The sequence below is a fragment of the Podarcis muralis genome, chromosome 1, assembly GCF_964188315.1.
Source record: "Podarcis muralis chromosome 1, rPodMur119.hap1.1, whole genome shotgun sequence".
In the NCBI taxonomy this organism is placed as follows: domain Eukaryota; kingdom Metazoa; phylum Chordata; class Lepidosauria; order Squamata; family Lacertidae; genus Podarcis; species Podarcis muralis.
This window is the reverse complement of record NC_135655.1, coordinates 29,604,386-29,623,543: the sequence shown is the minus strand read 5'-3', so window position 1 is coordinate 29,623,543 and position 19,158 is coordinate 29,604,386. Positions and strand designations below refer to the sequence as shown.

Genomic DNA, 19,158 nt, shown 5'->3' with positions numbered 1-19,158 from the left:
TAAAGGTAAAGAGACCCCTGACCGGATGACTCTGGGGTTGCGACGCTCATCTCGCTTTACTGGCCAAGGGAGCTGGCGTACAGCTTCTGGGTCATGTGGCCAGCATGACTAAGCCGCTTCTGGCGAACCAAAGCAGCACACGGAAAGGCCGTTCACCTTCCCGCTGGAGCGGTACCTATTTATCTACTTGCACTTCTTGCTTTCAGACTGCTAGGTTGGCAGGAGCAGGGACCGAGCAACAGGAGCTCATCCTGTTGTGGGGATTTGAACCACTGACCAGCAAGCCCTAGGCTCTGTGGTTTAACCCACAGCGCCCCTACGAGTAAGTAGGGGGCAGGATTAATACTTACTACCTTGTGACATTTTCCTTGACAAAAACAGCCTGCAACAAGCTATATACCTTGTTATAGTGACGTGTAAGCTTTTCCTAATGAGGAAACAGCAGCAGGCGAGTGGGGAGTTGTATCCGCATTCAGAATATGGTATGGCAAAAAAGGGCTAACTCCCCCCAACCCCTGCTCCCATACCTGGTGCACATGCTCAACAGCACTCAGCATATCTTGACAGAACTGGCAAAGACTGGAACCCTAGAGAGATGCTGCCAGCCAGTGTAAACAGCACAGAGCTAGACTGACTCCATGATCTGAGCCTAAGGTACTTTCCTGTGTTTGTATGTTTTGTCTAGTTTGCTGACTTCTATCATGGCACCTTCACTCTGATCTAAAAAGTACCAAACATTGCAACCTCCACTATAATGGAACAAGCTGACATGGCTGTAAGTTTCAGAGTGGCGAAGAAACCAAGGCCCTAATATATTTCTCCGCCACACCGTTTGCACAAACCAACTGCTGTTCCTTTTCATGCATTCTGCGCCGCCACCTTCTGTAAGAATGAAATTGCCACACTGGTGCAAACCGCCTCCCCCCATCCTAAACTCATTTTTGAAAAAAAAATAATAAACGTATGAATTGGCAACAGCCTAGCAAAATCCCTAGAAAAGATCTTCCTATGCTCTAGGTACTTTAAACTCTTCACCAAAGAACTTCCAACTGTTCCCTCGTGCATCTTGCAGCCAGGAGCTATTTCCCAACATGCTGGCTGAGTTCTCTGAGCCTGTTCCCTGTGTGCTTACTTCCTTTCACTGCAGGAGCCCAGAATGTAACTGCAAGATTAGGGGAAACAGGGATGCTCGCCTCCCCATATGGGACACGGAAGGGCACTATTACCTGCAATTAGGGCTTGATGGCTTGGGAAGGACTCTTCCCCCTCCATCCCACTTTCATCCTGGTCGCTGGAGCACTTCAAAGGGAACTGGGGCTGGTCCTGACTCACATGAGCGCACACACAAGGCATCATCAATGGATTTACAAGGCCTGCACATCAAAGGACTGAAGCCTATCTTCCCCTCCCACAGTGAAAGGAAGAGAAAGCAGCGGGGAGATTGTTGGTCTCTCTGCTGTTTTATTTAGGAGTGGGGCTAAGCAGTGACAAAAGGGCTGCAGTAACATCCGCCTCCCCCCTTTCATATACAAGGCTGAGGAAAGTGTGATCATTCTAGACTGCTGGGATCGGGCCTTGGATCTTTCCCCCGGGGCAATAAGAACAGTTGGGAACTGTTGAGAACAGTTGCAAGATTTGCCATTTTTGACTAAGTTAACTGGTCCAAGACATTTTGCTGCCTGAGGCGATGGACAAGATGGTGCGCCCTCCTGCCCAATGTACAGAATCCAATTGGGCTGGGCAAATTGAACCTTACTTCAACATGGGCAGTAGGACAACATTCTCCACTCTACCTGAAGGCAGCAGTATACCTTAGGTGGCTCAGAGCAGGCTAGCTTAAGGGGGAACAGGGGTGGGCAAGCAGCTGTTACTATCTACGGCATCTGCCACCTGATGTAGCTGCCTCACCCTGCCTAATGGTTGAGTCAGTCCTGCTGGTCAAAGAGAATATGAGAGAGAGAGAGAGAGAGATGTTACATCCATGGGCTTCAATTAAACTAAAGAGCTGTAAAGCCGCTAAAACAAAGATGTAGGAAAATTAGTATTAAGATGCATAAAACCCCCAAAGAAGAATGCAGCCTTGAAAGAAGACCTACATGCTGCTAGCTTTCAAAAATTGTCCCTAATAGCCTGGAAGAAACAAAACACGCAGAAACAACTCTCTTAGGAAACAGCACCCTTGCTTGGTCACCTAAAAACAATTCTTGCTCGTCATATGGAAGTTAACACATGGCTATCTTCATACCTGGTAAGAGGAACCACCATCTTTACGAATCAAGCAGCACTATTTTTTTCCATGAAAGCAAAACATCTCTTCTTGTGATGCTCCCTTATCCATCTTCCATCAGCCTTCTGAAGGACTTTGGCTCCCTGGAAAGCCAACTGCCCGCTGCCCAAATGCTTCTGTGCCTGTCCCTGCAATCCTTCACCTTTCTTGTGAAATCTTTGGCATAACCTCCTTGCCACAGCTGCAGGTATGGTGAACCTTTAGCACTCCAGATGTTGCTGGACTCCCAACTCCCATCCGTTAGGGATGAAGGGAGTTGTAGTCCCACAACATCAGGATGGCCCTGCATATAAACCAACTGAAATAATGCATATTCCTTCCCTGTGTGAACGTTTCTACAGCCTTGGAATAGAGACCAGTCACACCAAATCTTTGTCAAGTACTATATACGTAAGCTCTACTTAGGCGTTCAGTCTGTACATGGAATTTTCGTTGTGCAAGGGACAGCTGTCTCTTCCTGGGTTCATCACTACCAAATACCTCCCACGGGTTCCGTACTCAGGGCTCTAAAATGGAAAGGAGGCTCCGCAGGTACAGGAAGCGACCTGCTGCAGACCTTTGCCCTTCCATATGTGGCATGCTAGGGCAGAAAAGGGGTCCTCAGGACATGCTGGATTCTCAGGTGTGAAAACAACAGGAAGGAGTCGCATTGTTTCATTCTGTCCATTTTGGTGCAGTAACTTCTGATTCCACTCCCTGTGATGAACAAGAGTGTCACAAAAGAGAACTAACACAATCCTGGGGCGGAAATAATTCATCTCAGAGGAAAGGGTTTTCTGACGATAACATATCAGGTTGGAGGCATGGTCACAAAGGGCTGAAATAGTGGTCACTCTGCAGAGGGATGCCACGTTCACCTCACGATACTTGCCAGCATATTAGGGTAAATGTGATGCCTCAAAACTTGATAGACAATCTCTACATGGCTGACTCCTAAAGGAGCCTCTCCACCCCCACCGCTCAGTCTGGACACTGAGGTCCAGCTCCAAGGGTCTTCTGACGTTTCCCTCACTGCGAGAAGTGAAGTTACAGGGAACAAAGCAGAAGGCCTTCTCCATAGTGGCACCCGCCCTGTGGAGCACCCTCCCATCAAATGTCAAGGAGATAAAGAACTACACAACTTTCAAAGACATCTGAAGGCAGGCCTGTATTGGGAAGCTTTTTATATTTGACGTTTACTGTTCTTTGATTATGTTGGAAGTTTCCCAGAGTGGCTGGGGCAACCCAGTCAGATGAGCAGGGAATAAATAAAATTACTATTATTACTATTACCATTTAAGTCGGTGGCAGTCACCATGGCACCTGGCGGACGCTGCTGAACTACAGCTCCCATCAGTCCTGATAAAACCAAAAATCTTTCCAGCCCTAGATAAGAAGCAGGTCCTTGGTGTGTCACCACCAAGTTGGCACTGTGCCCTTTTCGCCTTTAACTGGATTAATACAGTTCTGACCAACCACTGAGAACAGACCTTTCGGTGACTGGCCATCAAAAGGCCTCAATATTACTTTTAATTGTTTTGATCCAGGAGGCAGCTCCATACCCTCCACTGACCTTAGGAGCGGAAATGCTGCCCCCACTAGCTCTGTTCATGCTCTCCGCCCTAGACCTTCTGATCTACACCATCCGAACAGACTAAAACGTGGTTTTATTTCTTAAAATATAGCAGCGGCATGATCCACTAACTACTTTGGAGATGGGGCGCGTGCCCTTAAAACCGCAGTGGAAAAAAATCTACTGGAAGCTCACTGGAAGAGTAGCAGCAAAAGGGAAGGATTAAACGTGGCCCATGGGGAGCCAGACCTACAGAGGACACTAAGAAGTGAGTCCCTTGTGTGCCAGAAATTGAGAAGCACGTTGACTAAATTCAAATATTTATTTGCGCTACTTAACCAAATAGAATGCCCCCCCAACCTCTCTACATCATCAAACTTCAAAGTCCACAACAAGAAACCCCAGGTTTTGAAAGCTGAAGCCGGATTCTTTAATAAATAAAGTGGGGTTTCATAGAAAGTAGGATTTTCATAGAATTGTAGTTGGAAGGTACCCCAAGGGTCATCTAGCCCAACCCCTGCAATACAGGAAACTCAGCTAAAGCATCCGTGACATATTTGTTTATCAAAAGCTTTTTCTAACCTATCTTTCCGATAAAAATGCTCAAGGAGGTTCGCAATGTAATAGAATAATAGTAATTTGGGGGGGGGGCAGCACAATGCTATACCTATTTATTCGAAAGTCAACTCTCTTTTTTCCTATAATTTTTAGTTTTACGTTTTAGAATATTCATTTAAACAACCTTAAAATATCAATGACTTCCCTTCTTCTCTTTCCATGGTTCATTTTGCATAACATAAATCCCTGCATACTTACATAAACGAAACCATTCAGTATTCCATTATTACATCCATCAAAACTTATTTACACTGTTGAATTTTATCTTAATGCTGCCAACGTTGTGTACGTTTTCCCGCTATTTTTCAATAAAAATGTTCCAATCTTCTTTAAACGTATGTATTCGGAAGTCAGCTCTCACTGAGTTTGATGAGACTTACTCCCTAGCAAAGAAACTTAGGATTGGTCCGCTGGTATATGAATTGCTTCATGAAAAGAAGTCCTGAGTATCCAAAGAGACTGGATGTTGAAATAGACTAGGACTGGAGAGACCCGGGTTAAAACCATGAGAACCTAAGGCGAGTCCTGCTGGGTGAAGCCAAGAGCTCATCTAGTCAGCATCCTGTTCTCGCAGTGGCCAACCAAATGCCGACAGGAAGCCTGCAAGCAGGACGTGAGGGCAACAGCACTCTCTCCTCCTGTGGTTTTCACAACTGGTATTCAGAGGCATTCAGCCTCCAACAGTGGATGCAGAGCATAGCCATTGTGGCTATTAGCCATCAATAGCCTTGTCCTCCTTGAAACTGGCAGCTGCCTGCCATGAATGTTGATCTGATAGCAATGTGTTCCCTTGTTCCCAGTTGGTTAACTGGGGAACAGCTTTAGTGCAAGCAAGAGCAGAAGGTGGCTGGTGTTGCCAAGCCCAACGTGAACATCAGTTGCAACGGGGATGTTATAACCATCAAAACAGGGAGGAGTTTAAAGAACACCAAGATTTCCTTCAAACTGGGGGAACAGTTTGATGAGACCACAGCAGGTGACAGGAAAGTAAAGAGTATTGTAACATTAGACAATGGGTCGCTCAATCAGTTGCAGAAATGGGATGGCAAAGAGACCACAATAAAAAGAAAAATAGAAGATGGAAAGCTGGCCGTGGAGTATGAAATGAACAATGTTATCTGCACCAGAGTGTAGGAGAAAGCATGAAGATAGACTCCTTCCCCTGTGTGGTTAGTGGGACACAGAAGCAGGAGAGTTAGCTGGTTCGGGATGCAGAGCCCCAGAAGGCAGTTGCTCTCTCCAAAGAACTGATATGTTATTGATAGAACCGTTCCAAAGAACCTGTATACAGTATCCAACCTAAAAGTATGGTGACTATTCAATAAAGTGCTTAAAAAAAGAAAAAGCAAGAGCAGCAGCACGACTCACTGCCTCAGCTGGTCACACTGCCACCTATAGTTGGAATGGCAGTATAACAGCTAACCCAGGTTCCACAACACTTTCATCTCGGTATCAAGTCCTGAGTGTCACCTAAGTCGAAGGTCTCCTTTCCTCTATTTGGTTCTCTAGCCCAGTGTTTCCCAACCTTTTTTGGGCAAAGGCACACTTGTTTCATGAAAAAAATCTCGAGGCACACCACCATGCCAGATGGGGAAAGGTCACTTTTTACTTATGTAAAAAAAAATAAAAAAAATAGTAACAGCATAGAAGGTAATGGTTAGGCTAGCATCCCTCTTCCAAATATGCTAGGTTTTTATTTGCAGGGGCTGTTCTACATGGGAAAGCATTCAGCACTGTCATTCTCCCATCTGAATTGGTACTATTCTGGGTCAACTTACTCTGCTGCATGTGTAGATGAAAATGGCACCAAGTGTGGGGGAGGGGGCAGAACAGGTTTCAGATACAGGATATTAAGCATACACGTACTTCAGATTGAACTGGTTGCTTGCTTTGCAAGTTTTCATTTCCCAAATGACTGCCTTGGCAAGCGCAATACCTACCAGGCTCAACGCCGGTCTCGCGCTGCCGCTTCCCGCGCTCTCAAGGACCCGGGAGGAGGAAGGCGTGAAGGCAATCCCGAAGGCGCGAAAACGTTATCAATTGCTTCTTCTTGTACAACTGCAGCCAGATCCTACCCGTATTTACTCTGGAGTAAGCCCTAGTTTGTTCACGGGGTTTTGCTCCCGCGTAAGTGTGCACGAGGGATGGCAGCCTTAAATATCGGGGAGACGCAGGAGTCGCCTGCGCTGCTGTAATTCCCCCTCCTTTTGGGGAGGGAGGCGCTGGGCTACTGTGTTTACTTGGAAGTCCCACGGAAGTTAATGCATTATTAGGCTACTACTGGCTTAAGCCGGTGCCCGCCTTCATCCCTAGGCGAGAGGCACAGAGTTCTGTTCCGCCCGGGCGCTGCCTCTTTAAACGAGCGCGTGGTTGAAGAAGGTGCTTGCCCAGCTCCCCTCTGCGCCTCGGAGGGCGGGTTTGAGCACGCGCAATGCGCCGCCCTCCCGCCCTGCGCCACCGCCGTCTCGCGCTCCTCCCTTTTGCGCGCGCTGCCCCGCCGCCGCCCCATTGGCCGGGTCCTGTCAGCTGATCCTGTGTTATTTCCTGTGTGTGTGTGTGAGGGGAGAATGGAGAGAGAAACCTCGGCACCACCACCGCGGAGCTGCCCCCGGCGCGACGCGGATCCTCGCCGCCGCCGCCCCGCCTCTCGCCGCCCGACTCGCCCGCCTCCCTCCCACAGCACACCAGGCAACGTCTCGCGGCACACTAGTGTGCCGCGGAACACCGGTTGGGAAACACTGCTCTAGCCCACTGTTCTAGGGCAGAGTCATTTAGGTATGTGCCAATGCTGTCTCTTTGTTGTGACCAGAACATGTATTTATCTATGAGGATAGTTGAAGAACCCATTGTTGCAACATTTCCTCCATTGGATGCTTCCTTGATTCTCCATTTCAAGGTCTACCTAGGCATTTTGATTAGTATGGTGATAAGAGAGTACATCCTAATTTTGAGGTCCAGCACTCCCATCTACAGTGATTCAGGGGATGAATCTGCCCTTCTTCCATGTAAAGAGAATCACCATTCCCAGCACATCCTTCTGTGGCTTTCCTATAGTCCTTTAATTGGAGATAACCAAGTCCCAAGGACGATGGGAGGAATGTTGGAGAATTTGGGACAGATAAAAAGAAGTATTCATTTTTATAAATAGATAAAAAGAAAGCTGAAGGGTGTTTGAACAAATTGGTTGCATAGTCAGCAAGACTTTGTGTTATAAGTCCCTTGACACACCAACAAGGGCCAATCAACAGACCTTTCCCCACTGGAGCAGTCAGTAGTGCAGACAGAGCAGAAGTTCAAAGGGCTGGTGTTAAGTATTTATAGGCTGCTAATTCATACAAGGGACCCGGACAGCAACAGTATTAGAGAAATTTGGAAGAAGGACTTCAGCAAATAAATATCAGCTGACAAACTCGCTAGTTTGGAGTAAAAAGCCAATGTGCTCAGTGCCATCCCAAATAAGAGAGAATTCTATTGAGCTGGAAGAAATGTGGAACACTTGGGCGCCTATTTTCATCACTGGTGGACTTGCCCAGTATTAGGTGCATGAGCAAATATCAGCAATTAAGGGTAAGGAAATCATATCTGAACTGCTAACAACTGCTTAATCTGTTTGAAGGTCGCAATTCCTGCTTTTTTAGGAGCTAATAATTTATCTGCTGGTGGCTGTGAGAGTGGAAATAATTAGAAGGTGGCAGCTGCACTCAGTGGCGTAGCAGGTGTTGCTGGCACCCGGGGCAGGCAAACTGCTGACACAACCATAGCGCCCCCAGAGCCAAACAGGGCTGCGCTACACCACTTGCTTGCCCACCAACTGGTGTGGCCCTTGGCAGGTGAATCCCCGCCAATGCCAGCGGAGATGAGATCATGCTGTGGTTGCCCCTTGCTGACCTCCCTTCCTCTGCACTTGCTGACAGTGGGCCTGAGCCGCTCTGGACTCCAGTGCCTGTGGGGGGGGGGCGCTTGGTTGTGCCCCCTCAGAATTTTGTGCCTGGGGCCACGGCCTCCCTGCTCTCCCACGCTATGTCACTGGCTGCACTCTCAACCAATTGGTGGTTTCTGAGGGAATGGTGAACGGCACTGGCTGAGAAGCTGGTGTATTCTCTATGTGCAGCTAGAGGACCTGGAAATGTGAACAACTTTCATAAAACCTGGTATAAATTTACTGAATGCAGTAAATTGAGTAAGTGAGTCAGAAACAGAGCATGCACCACTACAGATGCCTTGAAAAGTCTTTGCTGATTTAATTAGATGAGAAGGAAAGGCAGTAGGGGTCCTTGAGTGTTTAAATGTTTGGTAATCCACAGCCCTATCGTAACTTAATACTTTCAGACAAAAACAAATGTTCTTCTTGCATTCTACCACAATAAACTCTGCTTGGGTTAAAGTAGATATATTCCTGAGAGCCACCCTTTTTGTTGCTGACATGTCATGCTGTTTTTAGATTGCTGATTTTGTCCAACTGCAGTTCCAATTACACTTGTTGTGTTTGATGATCTGTAGAATTTCAATGCTGAAGTGTATATTATATTATTCGAGAAACGTACTGCATACCTGTCAACTTCCCCCCCCAAAAAACAGGACATCCTTTCCCATCCCCCCAGAGCACAGTGGCCATTTTGGGCGTGTCGCTCTTTCTCGATTTCAGGCTGACATCTCGCCCCCAAAAAAGTGTTTTTTCACATCAGCATTTTTTGGCACTGTGCCCCAAATAAGGGTTTCTCGTGTCAGCAATCTCATGCAGTTCCCCCCCCATGCACATTTTGGTGTGCCATGCCCCCCAGAGTGCATTTTCCATTGTCCACAATCTCACATGAGTTACATGACTCACACAGGATTTCGGACCTGGAAGATGGTGTTCTGGATTTGGGCTGCTTCATGTTGAAGGGTACAATATTGTCAGTCTCCTCCCCTCTCCCTGATTCCAGTGTCTCTCTCCCCCACCTTCCCCGGAGAAATCCCACATCCTTTCCTGCTTCCACTCCCCTGGGACTTGTAGCATCAAAATTTCTGGAATTTTTCAACATTACTATGCTCACTAGGGGCAGAAATTGTTGCTTCCCAAAAATGTGCATTAAAAAGGTTTCACAGACATCATCAAGCAGCCTTTGCCTTCCCTGTGTTGCAACAACTTCAGCTGGGAAAGCCCTTTACGGCTGCAAAGGTTAGAAACTGCAGATCAAGTGCTCTCAATTTCCTGTACATGTGCACCCCAGTAACTGAAGAATGTAAGTTACACCACCTGCACACAGTTGCTGGACAGAAAACCAGAAGGGGCGCGTCATGCAAACAGGATTGAAATACAGCTGCGGAGCACAAATTATGCGCTCCAAGCAGAGTTGAAAAAGCAGGACATATATCTGAGTGTCAAGTTCCTTGCAGAAACCTCCAGGGGATTCCCCCATCTATACATCCAGGGAGAGAAAGTCGCTAAGCTGTCTCATTTGACAGAGCATAGATTTAAGGAGCAGCTGGCTTGGCCAAGCAATGCAACCGCAACTCTGTCAACTGGGGTGGAGGGGGAGGAGAGGGAAGGCAGCGTGAAGCAGATGTGAGCTGAAGACATCTGTGCAGCCTCTTATCTTGGGAAAGACGTTACACAGAGGCCTGCACCTGGTGCCCTCTGGGTTATGACACTCCATGTGCCATTGCCTGTTGCCCTGAGAGCACCCAAAAACACGCCTGCTCCCTTCCTCCCCACCAGTTGGTCAAGATGGATGCTTGCCTAGGCCAGCAGCCCATAAGGGCAGCAGAGCAGCTGGAGATATTTAGCAAAATATGAGCTGGGTTGAGGGTCCTTTTAGCCACGTTTGCTGTGCCGAATTGAACATGCGTGGAGGAGTAAATGAATGAGCAAAGAGGAGCTGGAAAGGGCACAGTCATAAACAGTGGTCTCTGCACCTTTCACACTGGAACAGACAAGTGCAGGAGTACATTTCCACCACAGTGATTCCTCTTTTGACCTCTGTTGTCCGTCCCCCCCCCCCTTAAATTAGGTTGCCATCTCTTTTCCTGCTGCGGTCTCTGGGGCTTTGACAACTGCATGCAAGACAGAAGTTCAACAAGTGCAATTGGTCTCCCACACTTCACCTCCATGATGTTTATAAATCAGAAAATGAAAAAGTCAAAAGCAACCGGGTTTTTTGCCAGAAGCAGGAGGCAGCTAGAAGAAAGCAACATCCAACCAAGAAAATGACTGTCAACAGATGATTTTAAGGTTTGTTGAGAACATCGTGCTGAGCTGCTGTCAGAATTGCACTTCTGTGATGTCACAACAGCCCCAGTCGATGGAGGTCTCTAAAACTGCTCCCACATTTATCTTAGGAATTTCTCCTTTGATTCCTAGTTACTGAGGCTTTAGGTGGGTGAGTGGCGAGAAAATCTGCAAAGTACTTTTTGCTGTTGCTTCATATCAGCTCTTTGTTTTCATTTGACCTCTCATTCATTTCTTCCACCACACTGCAACCTAAAACAGCCCGCCTAGGGTGTGTGGAAGGGTTAAGAATATATCAGCTCTTCAAACATGTGCCTCAGAGGGAAACTCTTTGATTCCCCTGATAGAAAAGTCAACAGACTTATTTGTCCAGAGAAACTGGATGAAGCATCTCCATCCCAATGAATCCCATCTCCTCTCAGCTGGCTCCCCGCTGTCTCAGACCTTTCTTGCCCCACCTCAAAGCCGCCCCCCCCCCGCCATTTTGACTAAGATAATTTGGCACTTCTCAAAACAGAAGCTTGCTATCGAAGGATAAAGCACCTTCCTTTGCACAATAAGCCCTTTTCGGCCAGATGCTGTTTCCGTGCATGTTTTGTGCCTGCAAACCCGACCTCAAGCCAAGGACAAAGCAGGGGGCCAGGGCACTTAATTGCTGAAGTAATGAAAAGGTAAAAAAGCACATCTAGAGAAACAGTGACTCCCCCCTGGGTGGGGCAGACATTCCACACACAGAGGCAAAGCCAGCCTCCTCCATGCTCAGCCAAGGCACATGAGCAGCTGCCCCCCCCTCCAAAACCACACACCCCCTTGCCCCCACCTGGAGCCATCATTTACCCACTGTCTGTGACAGGACAATTATCTGCTGCCAAGACAAGGACAGACGTCAAGAAGGGAGAGAATGACGCCCGTAGGTCAGGAATAAGCAGCAGGAGACAGATGGGCTCCGGAGAAGGGAATCGCCTGCCTTCATCCCTGGCCACAAAATTGAAGAGAAAATAAACCTTACAGGGACAGTCAGGGCAGGGATGACGCTGAAAGGAACGCGTCCCAGCAGCGGCTCTGATGGGAAGCCTCGTAAAACATCTACTTTGTCTTATGCCTTTGTCAAAGTTATTCTGTTCGGTGTTAACTTCCAGTAGCTATGGGCAATGTTCAAGAGGCCTTGGTCCAATGTTGAACACTCACAACCCCACAACATCAGACTTTGTGTAGCATCAGACTCCTCAGTGCCCCAAATGTCACCCTACTCTTCTGTTGGCAAATTGGACTGATTAGAGTATATAGTGAGAGAATATATTGTGGAGAAACACAGTAAATTTAGACCCTGGACTTAATGGAAGGGGCTCCTTTTTAGATGGCCATGAGTTGTTGGTTAGAGCCTGGTGCTGAGAACACCAAGGTTGGAGGTTTGGTCCTTGTATGGGACAGCTGCATATTCCTGCACTGCATGGAGTTAGATTACATGATCCTCAGGGCGCCACCGTTCTATGATTCTATGCTTACTCTTCAGTTGTGAAGCACACACAATTCACATTTCTCTTCTTTCCACCCCTTGAATGCCATTCCATGCTTTGCAACTGCTTCTACAATTCCTGCTCTGCCTGAGCAAAAAGCCAAACAAAAAAACAGCTGACTTGGAAAAATACAAAACTGCCTTACTTCAAGTCGGATCATTGGCCCAGCTAGCTCAATATTGTGGACACTGACAGAGTACATTCGCCTGGAAATGTCAAGGACTGAATCTGGGATCCTTACAAGAAAAGCAGATGTTCTACCGCAGAGCTACAGGCCATTCCTCTATTCTATTGGGAATAAGGACAATTCCATTGTATAAAAGAATAATATATACTTTGCAATAAAATAATAAACAGAGCATCCTGTTACTAGAGCACAGTATAAATTTAACAGATAAAGAAAACTATTCATGAAATACGTTAGTGTGCACATACAAGGTAGCTTTCTTTCTCTCACACAGACTCCTATGACAAATGTAGCTACCAATCCTAACTACATCCAGACACCAACTGCCTATAAACTGATTAGAACTCATAAAAGATCTCTGTCAAAAAGGGGAAAAAAAATCCCAGAACCTATGGAATTAATTGCCACAAGATGTTGCGATACATGCATGATTGGCGTAACAAAAAATTCAATATGCAGAGGTATATGTCAATGGCTGTAACCACCACATTCAGAGCCAATATTAAACAATTATATCCACATATGTGGACATAATTGCCCTGGGTATAAATGCGATATAATCTTTCCAAAGGCAATTTTATCATTCACTGTCAGAACAGAAAATGCCAAGCTAGACCGATTGCTGGCTTCGTCTCCCAAGGCAATGTCCCTATCAAACCCAGCAACCCACAAGCAAAGAGGAGCTCCCAGGTAATCCCACAACCTAGAATGGTTGGTCAGAGAACCAATTATGACACCTTGAAGGAAAGGTAGGCTACAGGTGTAATAAAACAAGGCTCAGGTGTTACTGGGACAACAACCACTGAGGAGTGAGGATTGTGCGGAACAGCTACCCTTGAAACAAAGTGCCCTTGAAAGATGTACGCCCTGAAGTCAACAGACATGTGATTGCAAACACACATGCTAACAGGCAGATACATTTATTAGGGGCCTTTGAATGGCTGCAGCTCCTTTTTTGAGTGCACACTCCTGGGCAATCCTGCATTTGTGTTTGCCCTGAGTAATGTGTGAAATGACCTGTGCAACTCAGCTGCAATTGCAAAAGGGAGAAAAATAAGTTTCTACTTTCATAATGTTCTATTTCCACGGCTGGAAGCAATATGCATCTGAAAGCCGGTAGTGGGAATCAGAAGTGGGGAGAGAGCACTGTTGCACTCAGGTTGAGCTTTGGGGCTTCCCGTAAGTATCTGGCTGACCAGAGCGAGACAAGGATGCTGGACAAGATGGACCAGTGTCCTGATTCAGCTGGCTCTGATGTTCCAGAAAAACATTATGAATGCAGCGCTGGATGCAGTTATTATTTCCTGGGCATAATCCTGCTGATGCCATCCTTGATGCAACAAGAGGATGCTTTCAACAGAATGGAAAAACAGTAACCACCCCAACCTCCAATGCTTCACCTAACTGGTATCAATGATTTCAGAATGTAGCCAAGGCCATCAGCAACAATGACATCTGCCTATGGAGATGAAGGCTGCACCCAAAGCCATAAAGTTAGTACTATTTATTTACACAGTTAGAGGAGATAGAAACTTATTGTCTAGAGCAAGGGGCCATCTGTGTAAGAGCCGGACTTTAACCCAAGTGCTCCCTGCTGAATTTTGGGAATTCACACTGAAGCTCACATTTATATTTAAGAGACAATGCTTTGCCACATTGCTCTCAAGAAATGTTGTACTTGCTGGTGTGTTTTCACTTTTAAAACTGACCAGATTCCGAAGCAGCCTTTTGGGTTTAAGCAAATGCTTAAAGTTAGAAGTACAGTGGCCCTGTGAGTCTCAAACACCACATAAGATCACAACCTGGTGCTCCGTGTTCCAGCTCCATGCTTGCTTGGTTATGTAGTGACTGCTGATTTGAAAACCTCCCACTTTTACTAGAAAGGATGCATACATAGGAAGGGTGAGGAAATCCATCACCTTATCCAACATTGGAGATTGTGGCGGGGGAAAATGTTAATGGAACACTAAACTGTGTAGTGTTGACTATATGCACAATGTACAAAATTGGTTGTGCAAATGTAATTTGGATCAATAAAGGGAAGGGGAGGCATCACTTCTATCATTTTAGTGACTACCTGCCTTCAGATCACAGAAGTCAGCACTGACCTGGTTTTAAAGACCCTGGACCTCGCAGAGTTTATTGGCTGTCAAGAGACGAAGGGGAGTCAAGCTGGAGTAACAATGTCATCTAAGGAAGGCCCTCCTACTCTCCAAGCGGCAATGCGTTGCTTCCACTCACCTCTACCAACTTATAGTTCCTTTCCTTCGGACTGTGGTTGCGCTGTTTCCTCAAGGGCAGCCCTTTCGCCGCATCGAGGCAAGTCGTCAGAAACACGAAGCTAAGGATAAGCACAATTTTCCCTCCGATCTTAGACATCTCTTCCTCCCAACTCCACCGCTCCTCTTTGCCAAGCACACACACTACTCACAAGGCGGGCAGCGCGCACCAATAATCCAACCTCGCCGGTCTCGCAAGAAACCAACCAACCAACCCAGACCCTGAAGGTGGAGAACGGAGAAGGAGAAGACAGATGAGAAGGAAAAAAAAAAAAAAAACCCAAGCGAGAGCAATCCTTTTTTCAGCCTTCTGCTTCGAGACTGCGTCTCTGGAAAGGTCCAGAGAAGCAGAGTAGCTCCAGAGTGGGCGCGAGAGAAAAGATTAGGAGAGGGAAGGACTCTCTCTCTCTCTCTCTCTCTCTCTCTCTCTCTCTCTCTCTCTCTCTCTCTCTCTCTCTCTCTCTCTCTCTCTCTCTCTCTCTCTCTCTCCTACACGCGCACGCACGGCGCCCCCCTCCGCGGCTCGCGTTTCCACTGTCCCTCTGATCTCTCTTGCAGTTTGCTGAGCACGTTTTAATTTCCTCGCCCTTGCTGGTGGTGGCCGGGCCAATGATGCTGGGGAGAAAACGAGGAGGAGGAGGATCCGAGATGTGGAAGAGAGGAGAGCCGACCGGGAGTGTGTGTGTGTGTGTGGGGGGGATTCCCTTCTTTCACTCGCGGTCCCCCCTTTCGATAATCCTTTGCGCAATCCGGCGTCTCCTCCTTCCGCGCCCGGTCCCCGGAGTCCCTTGAAACAACTCCGGGGCGCGCGGCGCGCTGATCCCGCCGAGCCGCTCCCCTCCTTCCTCCAGGGGCCACAAACCGCTGCCTTTGGCGCCGCGGGGAAGCGTCGTCCTCCCTTCCGCAGAGCTCCCGCTTCCAGCCTCCGCCGCCGGCTCCATGCACCCGGGATCCTCTGGGCGACGTTGGCGCTGTCGTCGCCGCCACCTCAGCCCCGAACGGGAGGAGCCCGAGTCTCGCCGCTTTCCCTTCCCGCCGCTCGGCGCCGATCCGCCTCAGCCAGCCGCTCCTCGGCCCGCAGCCGCCGCATGTCCCAGGTTACCTCGGCTGCGGCTGGCGTCGCGGCAAAGGGTCGAGGCGCCTCTCGTGGAGCTGGCATTTTGCTCCGGCTCTCCGCCCCCCGCCCGGCTCCGCAGGCGAAGGACTCTTTGTTCTGAAGGCGCTCGGCTCTTTCCTCCCTCCCGACGGCTCTTCGCAAAGTTTCCCCGGGGGCCCGGGCGTCCCTTCGACGCCCGAAGTTGCGACTCCTCCGGTACGAGGCGCTTTGCCCCCGGCCCGGCCCAGAGCTCTGCGAGGCAACCCAGGTCCCCTTTGCTCCGCTGCTGCTGCCGCCACCCGTCCTTCTTTCCCTGCGCAGACTCGTGCCAAGTGCCGGCCGCCCCTCGGCTCAGCTCCCTTTCATCTTGCCCGCCGCCCCTTTCTTCGCCAACGGCCTCTTCCTCCTCCTCCTCCTCCTCCCGCCGAGATCAGACGGGCTCCGGGGCGCGGATCTGCCCCCTCTCGGATTTGGCAGCGCGCTCGCAGTCTCCTCCTCCCGAGCCGGGCTTGCCTCTGCAGCTCTTTGCCCTTCCTACCGGGGAGGAATCTTCCGCACTCGCCCCGCGGCTTTCCTCCGACGCGCCTGCAGGATTCCTCCCCACAGGCCGAATGAATGAAGGAGCGGCCCGAGGGAAAGGAAGCGAAGCGCGGACTGCCAGCGCGCGCGGCCGCAGAAAGCGGCATGTTCTTCGTATCTGTATTGCAGGGAGATAGGGAGAGACATGAAGAGGGATCCGTGAAGCGAGTTCGAAGGAAACATGTCGCATGCTGTTTAGGAGCAGCATCGCGCAGGGTGGCTGTTTCTGGGGGGAGGGGGGAACCCTGCTGTCTCTTAAGGCGGGTGCTTGGACGGGCCCGTTGTTTGTTTGTTTTTGCCTGGGGCTGATGGGAATTGTAGTCCAGACCAGCTGGAGGGCACCTGGTTAAGGGAAGTGTGGTGGTTTCCTTCCCCAGTGGTAAGACAAGCTGCCAGTTTTGTTGTTTAGTCGTTCAGTCGTGTCCGACTCTTCGTGACCCCATGGACCAGAGCACGCCAGGCACTCCTGTCCTCCACTGCCTCTCGCAGTTTGGTCAAACTCATGCTAGTAGCTTCGAGAACACTGTCCAACCATCTCGTCCTCTGTCGTCAACTTCTCCTTGTGCCCTCCATCTTTCCCAACATCAGGGTCTTTTCAAGGGAGTCTTGAAGCGACTCCTTTCCAGCCAAAAGGTATGTCTCACATAGTAAAGGTAAAGGGACCCCTGACCATTAGGTCCAGTCATGACCAACTCTGGGGTTGCAGCGCTCATCCCGCTTTATTGGCCGAGGGAGCCGGCATACAGCTTCTGGGTCATGTGGCCAGCATGACTAAGCTGCTTCTGGCGAATCAGAGCAGCGCACGGAAACGCGCCAGAGCGGTACCTGTTTATCTACTTGCACTTTGACGTGCTTACGAACTGCTAAGTGGGCAGGAGCAGGGACCGAGCAACGGGAGCTCACCCCATCGCGGGGCCGACCTTCTGACCGGCAAGTCCTAGGCTCTGTGGTTTAACCCACAGTACCACCCCCATCCCTTCATGTCTCACATACTTTGCACCTATTCCTCACTTGAGCAACCTTCCTGCTCCTCTTTGCCTGTGGGTCAGTATTTACCTTCTTGGTAGTATTGCCATGGCACATCTGCCCCAGCGAAATTGAATGCCTTCACCTGCCCCGGCTACAACCAAACGTCTCTTGCTTCTCTCCAGCCACAGCAGGAGCTGTAACTCTTCAACAGTTTTGAATTCAACCCCAATGGCATACTCTTCCATTGTCTCTAGAGAGAGAGACAGACAAGACGCCAGCAACAGTGGTATTACCACACTAAAGGCCACCTATAAACAACAGGATTTGTAACAGGAACAAGTAGCCACACAGCAAGGTATTGGCTTCTTAAACTTTTATTCTAGTGAAGCTTCCTAATTAAGACAGAATAAATGAAAGCTGAAGAGCATTGGTGCACTCACATCCGGCTTGTGGGCTTCTCATAGGCATCTGGTTAGCCAACAGATGCTGGACTAAGATGTGTTTTGGGCCTGATGCAACAGGGCTCTTCATATAAGCTTCCTGAACCGGACAAAACTAAAGCAAGATTAAGAAATAAAACAGGAAAGCAACATAACCATGGCAAAAGATTATTGTCCTAGGGACAAACCACACCGCAAGCCAAGGGGCACCCACCCCTGTTAAAACATATACACAAAATATAGCCAGGGGAGTCCTATAAGAGCTTGGTTCAACCCAATCATTTTACCAGTGTTCTCTTCACGGTTTAAGAATCATGCACCCACAGGGCAAGGGTGTTCTTGCACGGGACTTGAAAAACCTGTTTAAACTACTTTTTAAGGGTAAAAGGGGAGCAGACAAACCTGTGCAGGAGGAATAGCCCATTTCTTTGTTCTTTGGGGCCAAAGCCTACTTTGGCACATGCGTGGAACCATGTCAATGCTCAGAAGGCTTCGCAGGTGCAAGGCATGGACGTGTAGGTGCAAAGCCATACAAAAACAGAAGCCCCCCAGTGGTGGAGGGTGGTAATGTACCCTTACTGCAAGAAACCCAAGATGTATCACTGCGAAGGAGTCTGGTTTGCACGCTGGGGCGAACCTGTATTACATATGCTTAATTGTAAAGGTTATATTATGTTAATCAACAAAAGGGTACTGGGGAGAACTTGTATCTTTCCGCCAGCCGTTCCCAGTAAAAAGAAAACAAGAGCCAGTCCCACCCTGATCCCTCAGCTTTCACCTTATCCCAAAACAAACCTCTCTAAGTCAGTGGCTGTTGGTCAATGGTCCACAGCAGAGGTTCTCAAACTTATTTGGAAACCCAGCCAGATGGGCGGGGTATAAATAATAAATTATTATTATTATTACTGCCCCCTTTTCAGGAAAAAAGAGACTCAATGTCCCCCTGGAAATCTATCTTCTTTAAGCAAACAGAAAGTTGCAGTGACAAATCTGCCCTCTTTTATGTATCTATATTTCTGCCTATCCCCTTCATGGATCACTGCCTTGCCGTGGGCGAAGGGGCTTGAATAACTCAGAGAAGCTATGAACTATGCCTAGCAGGGCACTCAAGATGAACAGGTCATAGTGGAGAGTTTTGACCAAACGTGATCCACATGGAGGAGGAACTGGCAAGCCACTCCAGTATCCCTGCCAAGAAAACTCCATGGACAAATACAACAGGCATATAAAAGTTATGACGCTGGAAGATGAGCCCCTCAGGTCAGAAGGTGTCCAACATGCTACTGAGGAAGAGCGGAGGACAAGTACAAGTAGATTCAGAGCTGATGAAGCGGCTGGGCCAAAGCCAAAAGGATGCTCAGTTGCGGATATGCGTGGAAGCGAAAGGAAAGTCCAATGCTGTAAAAGTGTTCTCGAAGCTACC

At 48.6% G+C, this 19,158-nt stretch overlaps 1 protein-coding gene across 2 annotated transcripts in view; it reads right to left on the bottom strand.

Annotated features, from left to right (window-relative positions):
- ISM2 (isthmin 2) overlaps nucleotides 1–16,548 on the bottom strand; it is a 35,878-nt gene extending 19,330 nt beyond the window's left edge. Inside the window, exon 1 of one of the 2 annotated variants that reach the window (XM_028718568.2) lies at nucleotides 14,614–16,548. In XM_028718568.2, the coding sequence (XP_028574401.2) occupies nucleotides 14,614–14,751 (138 nt within the window). In that variant the 5' untranslated portion in view covers nucleotides 14,752–16,548. The other variant, XM_028718576.2, reaches the window with a different exon arrangement.
- Nucleotides 16,549–19,158: the final 2,610 nt, after the last annotated feature.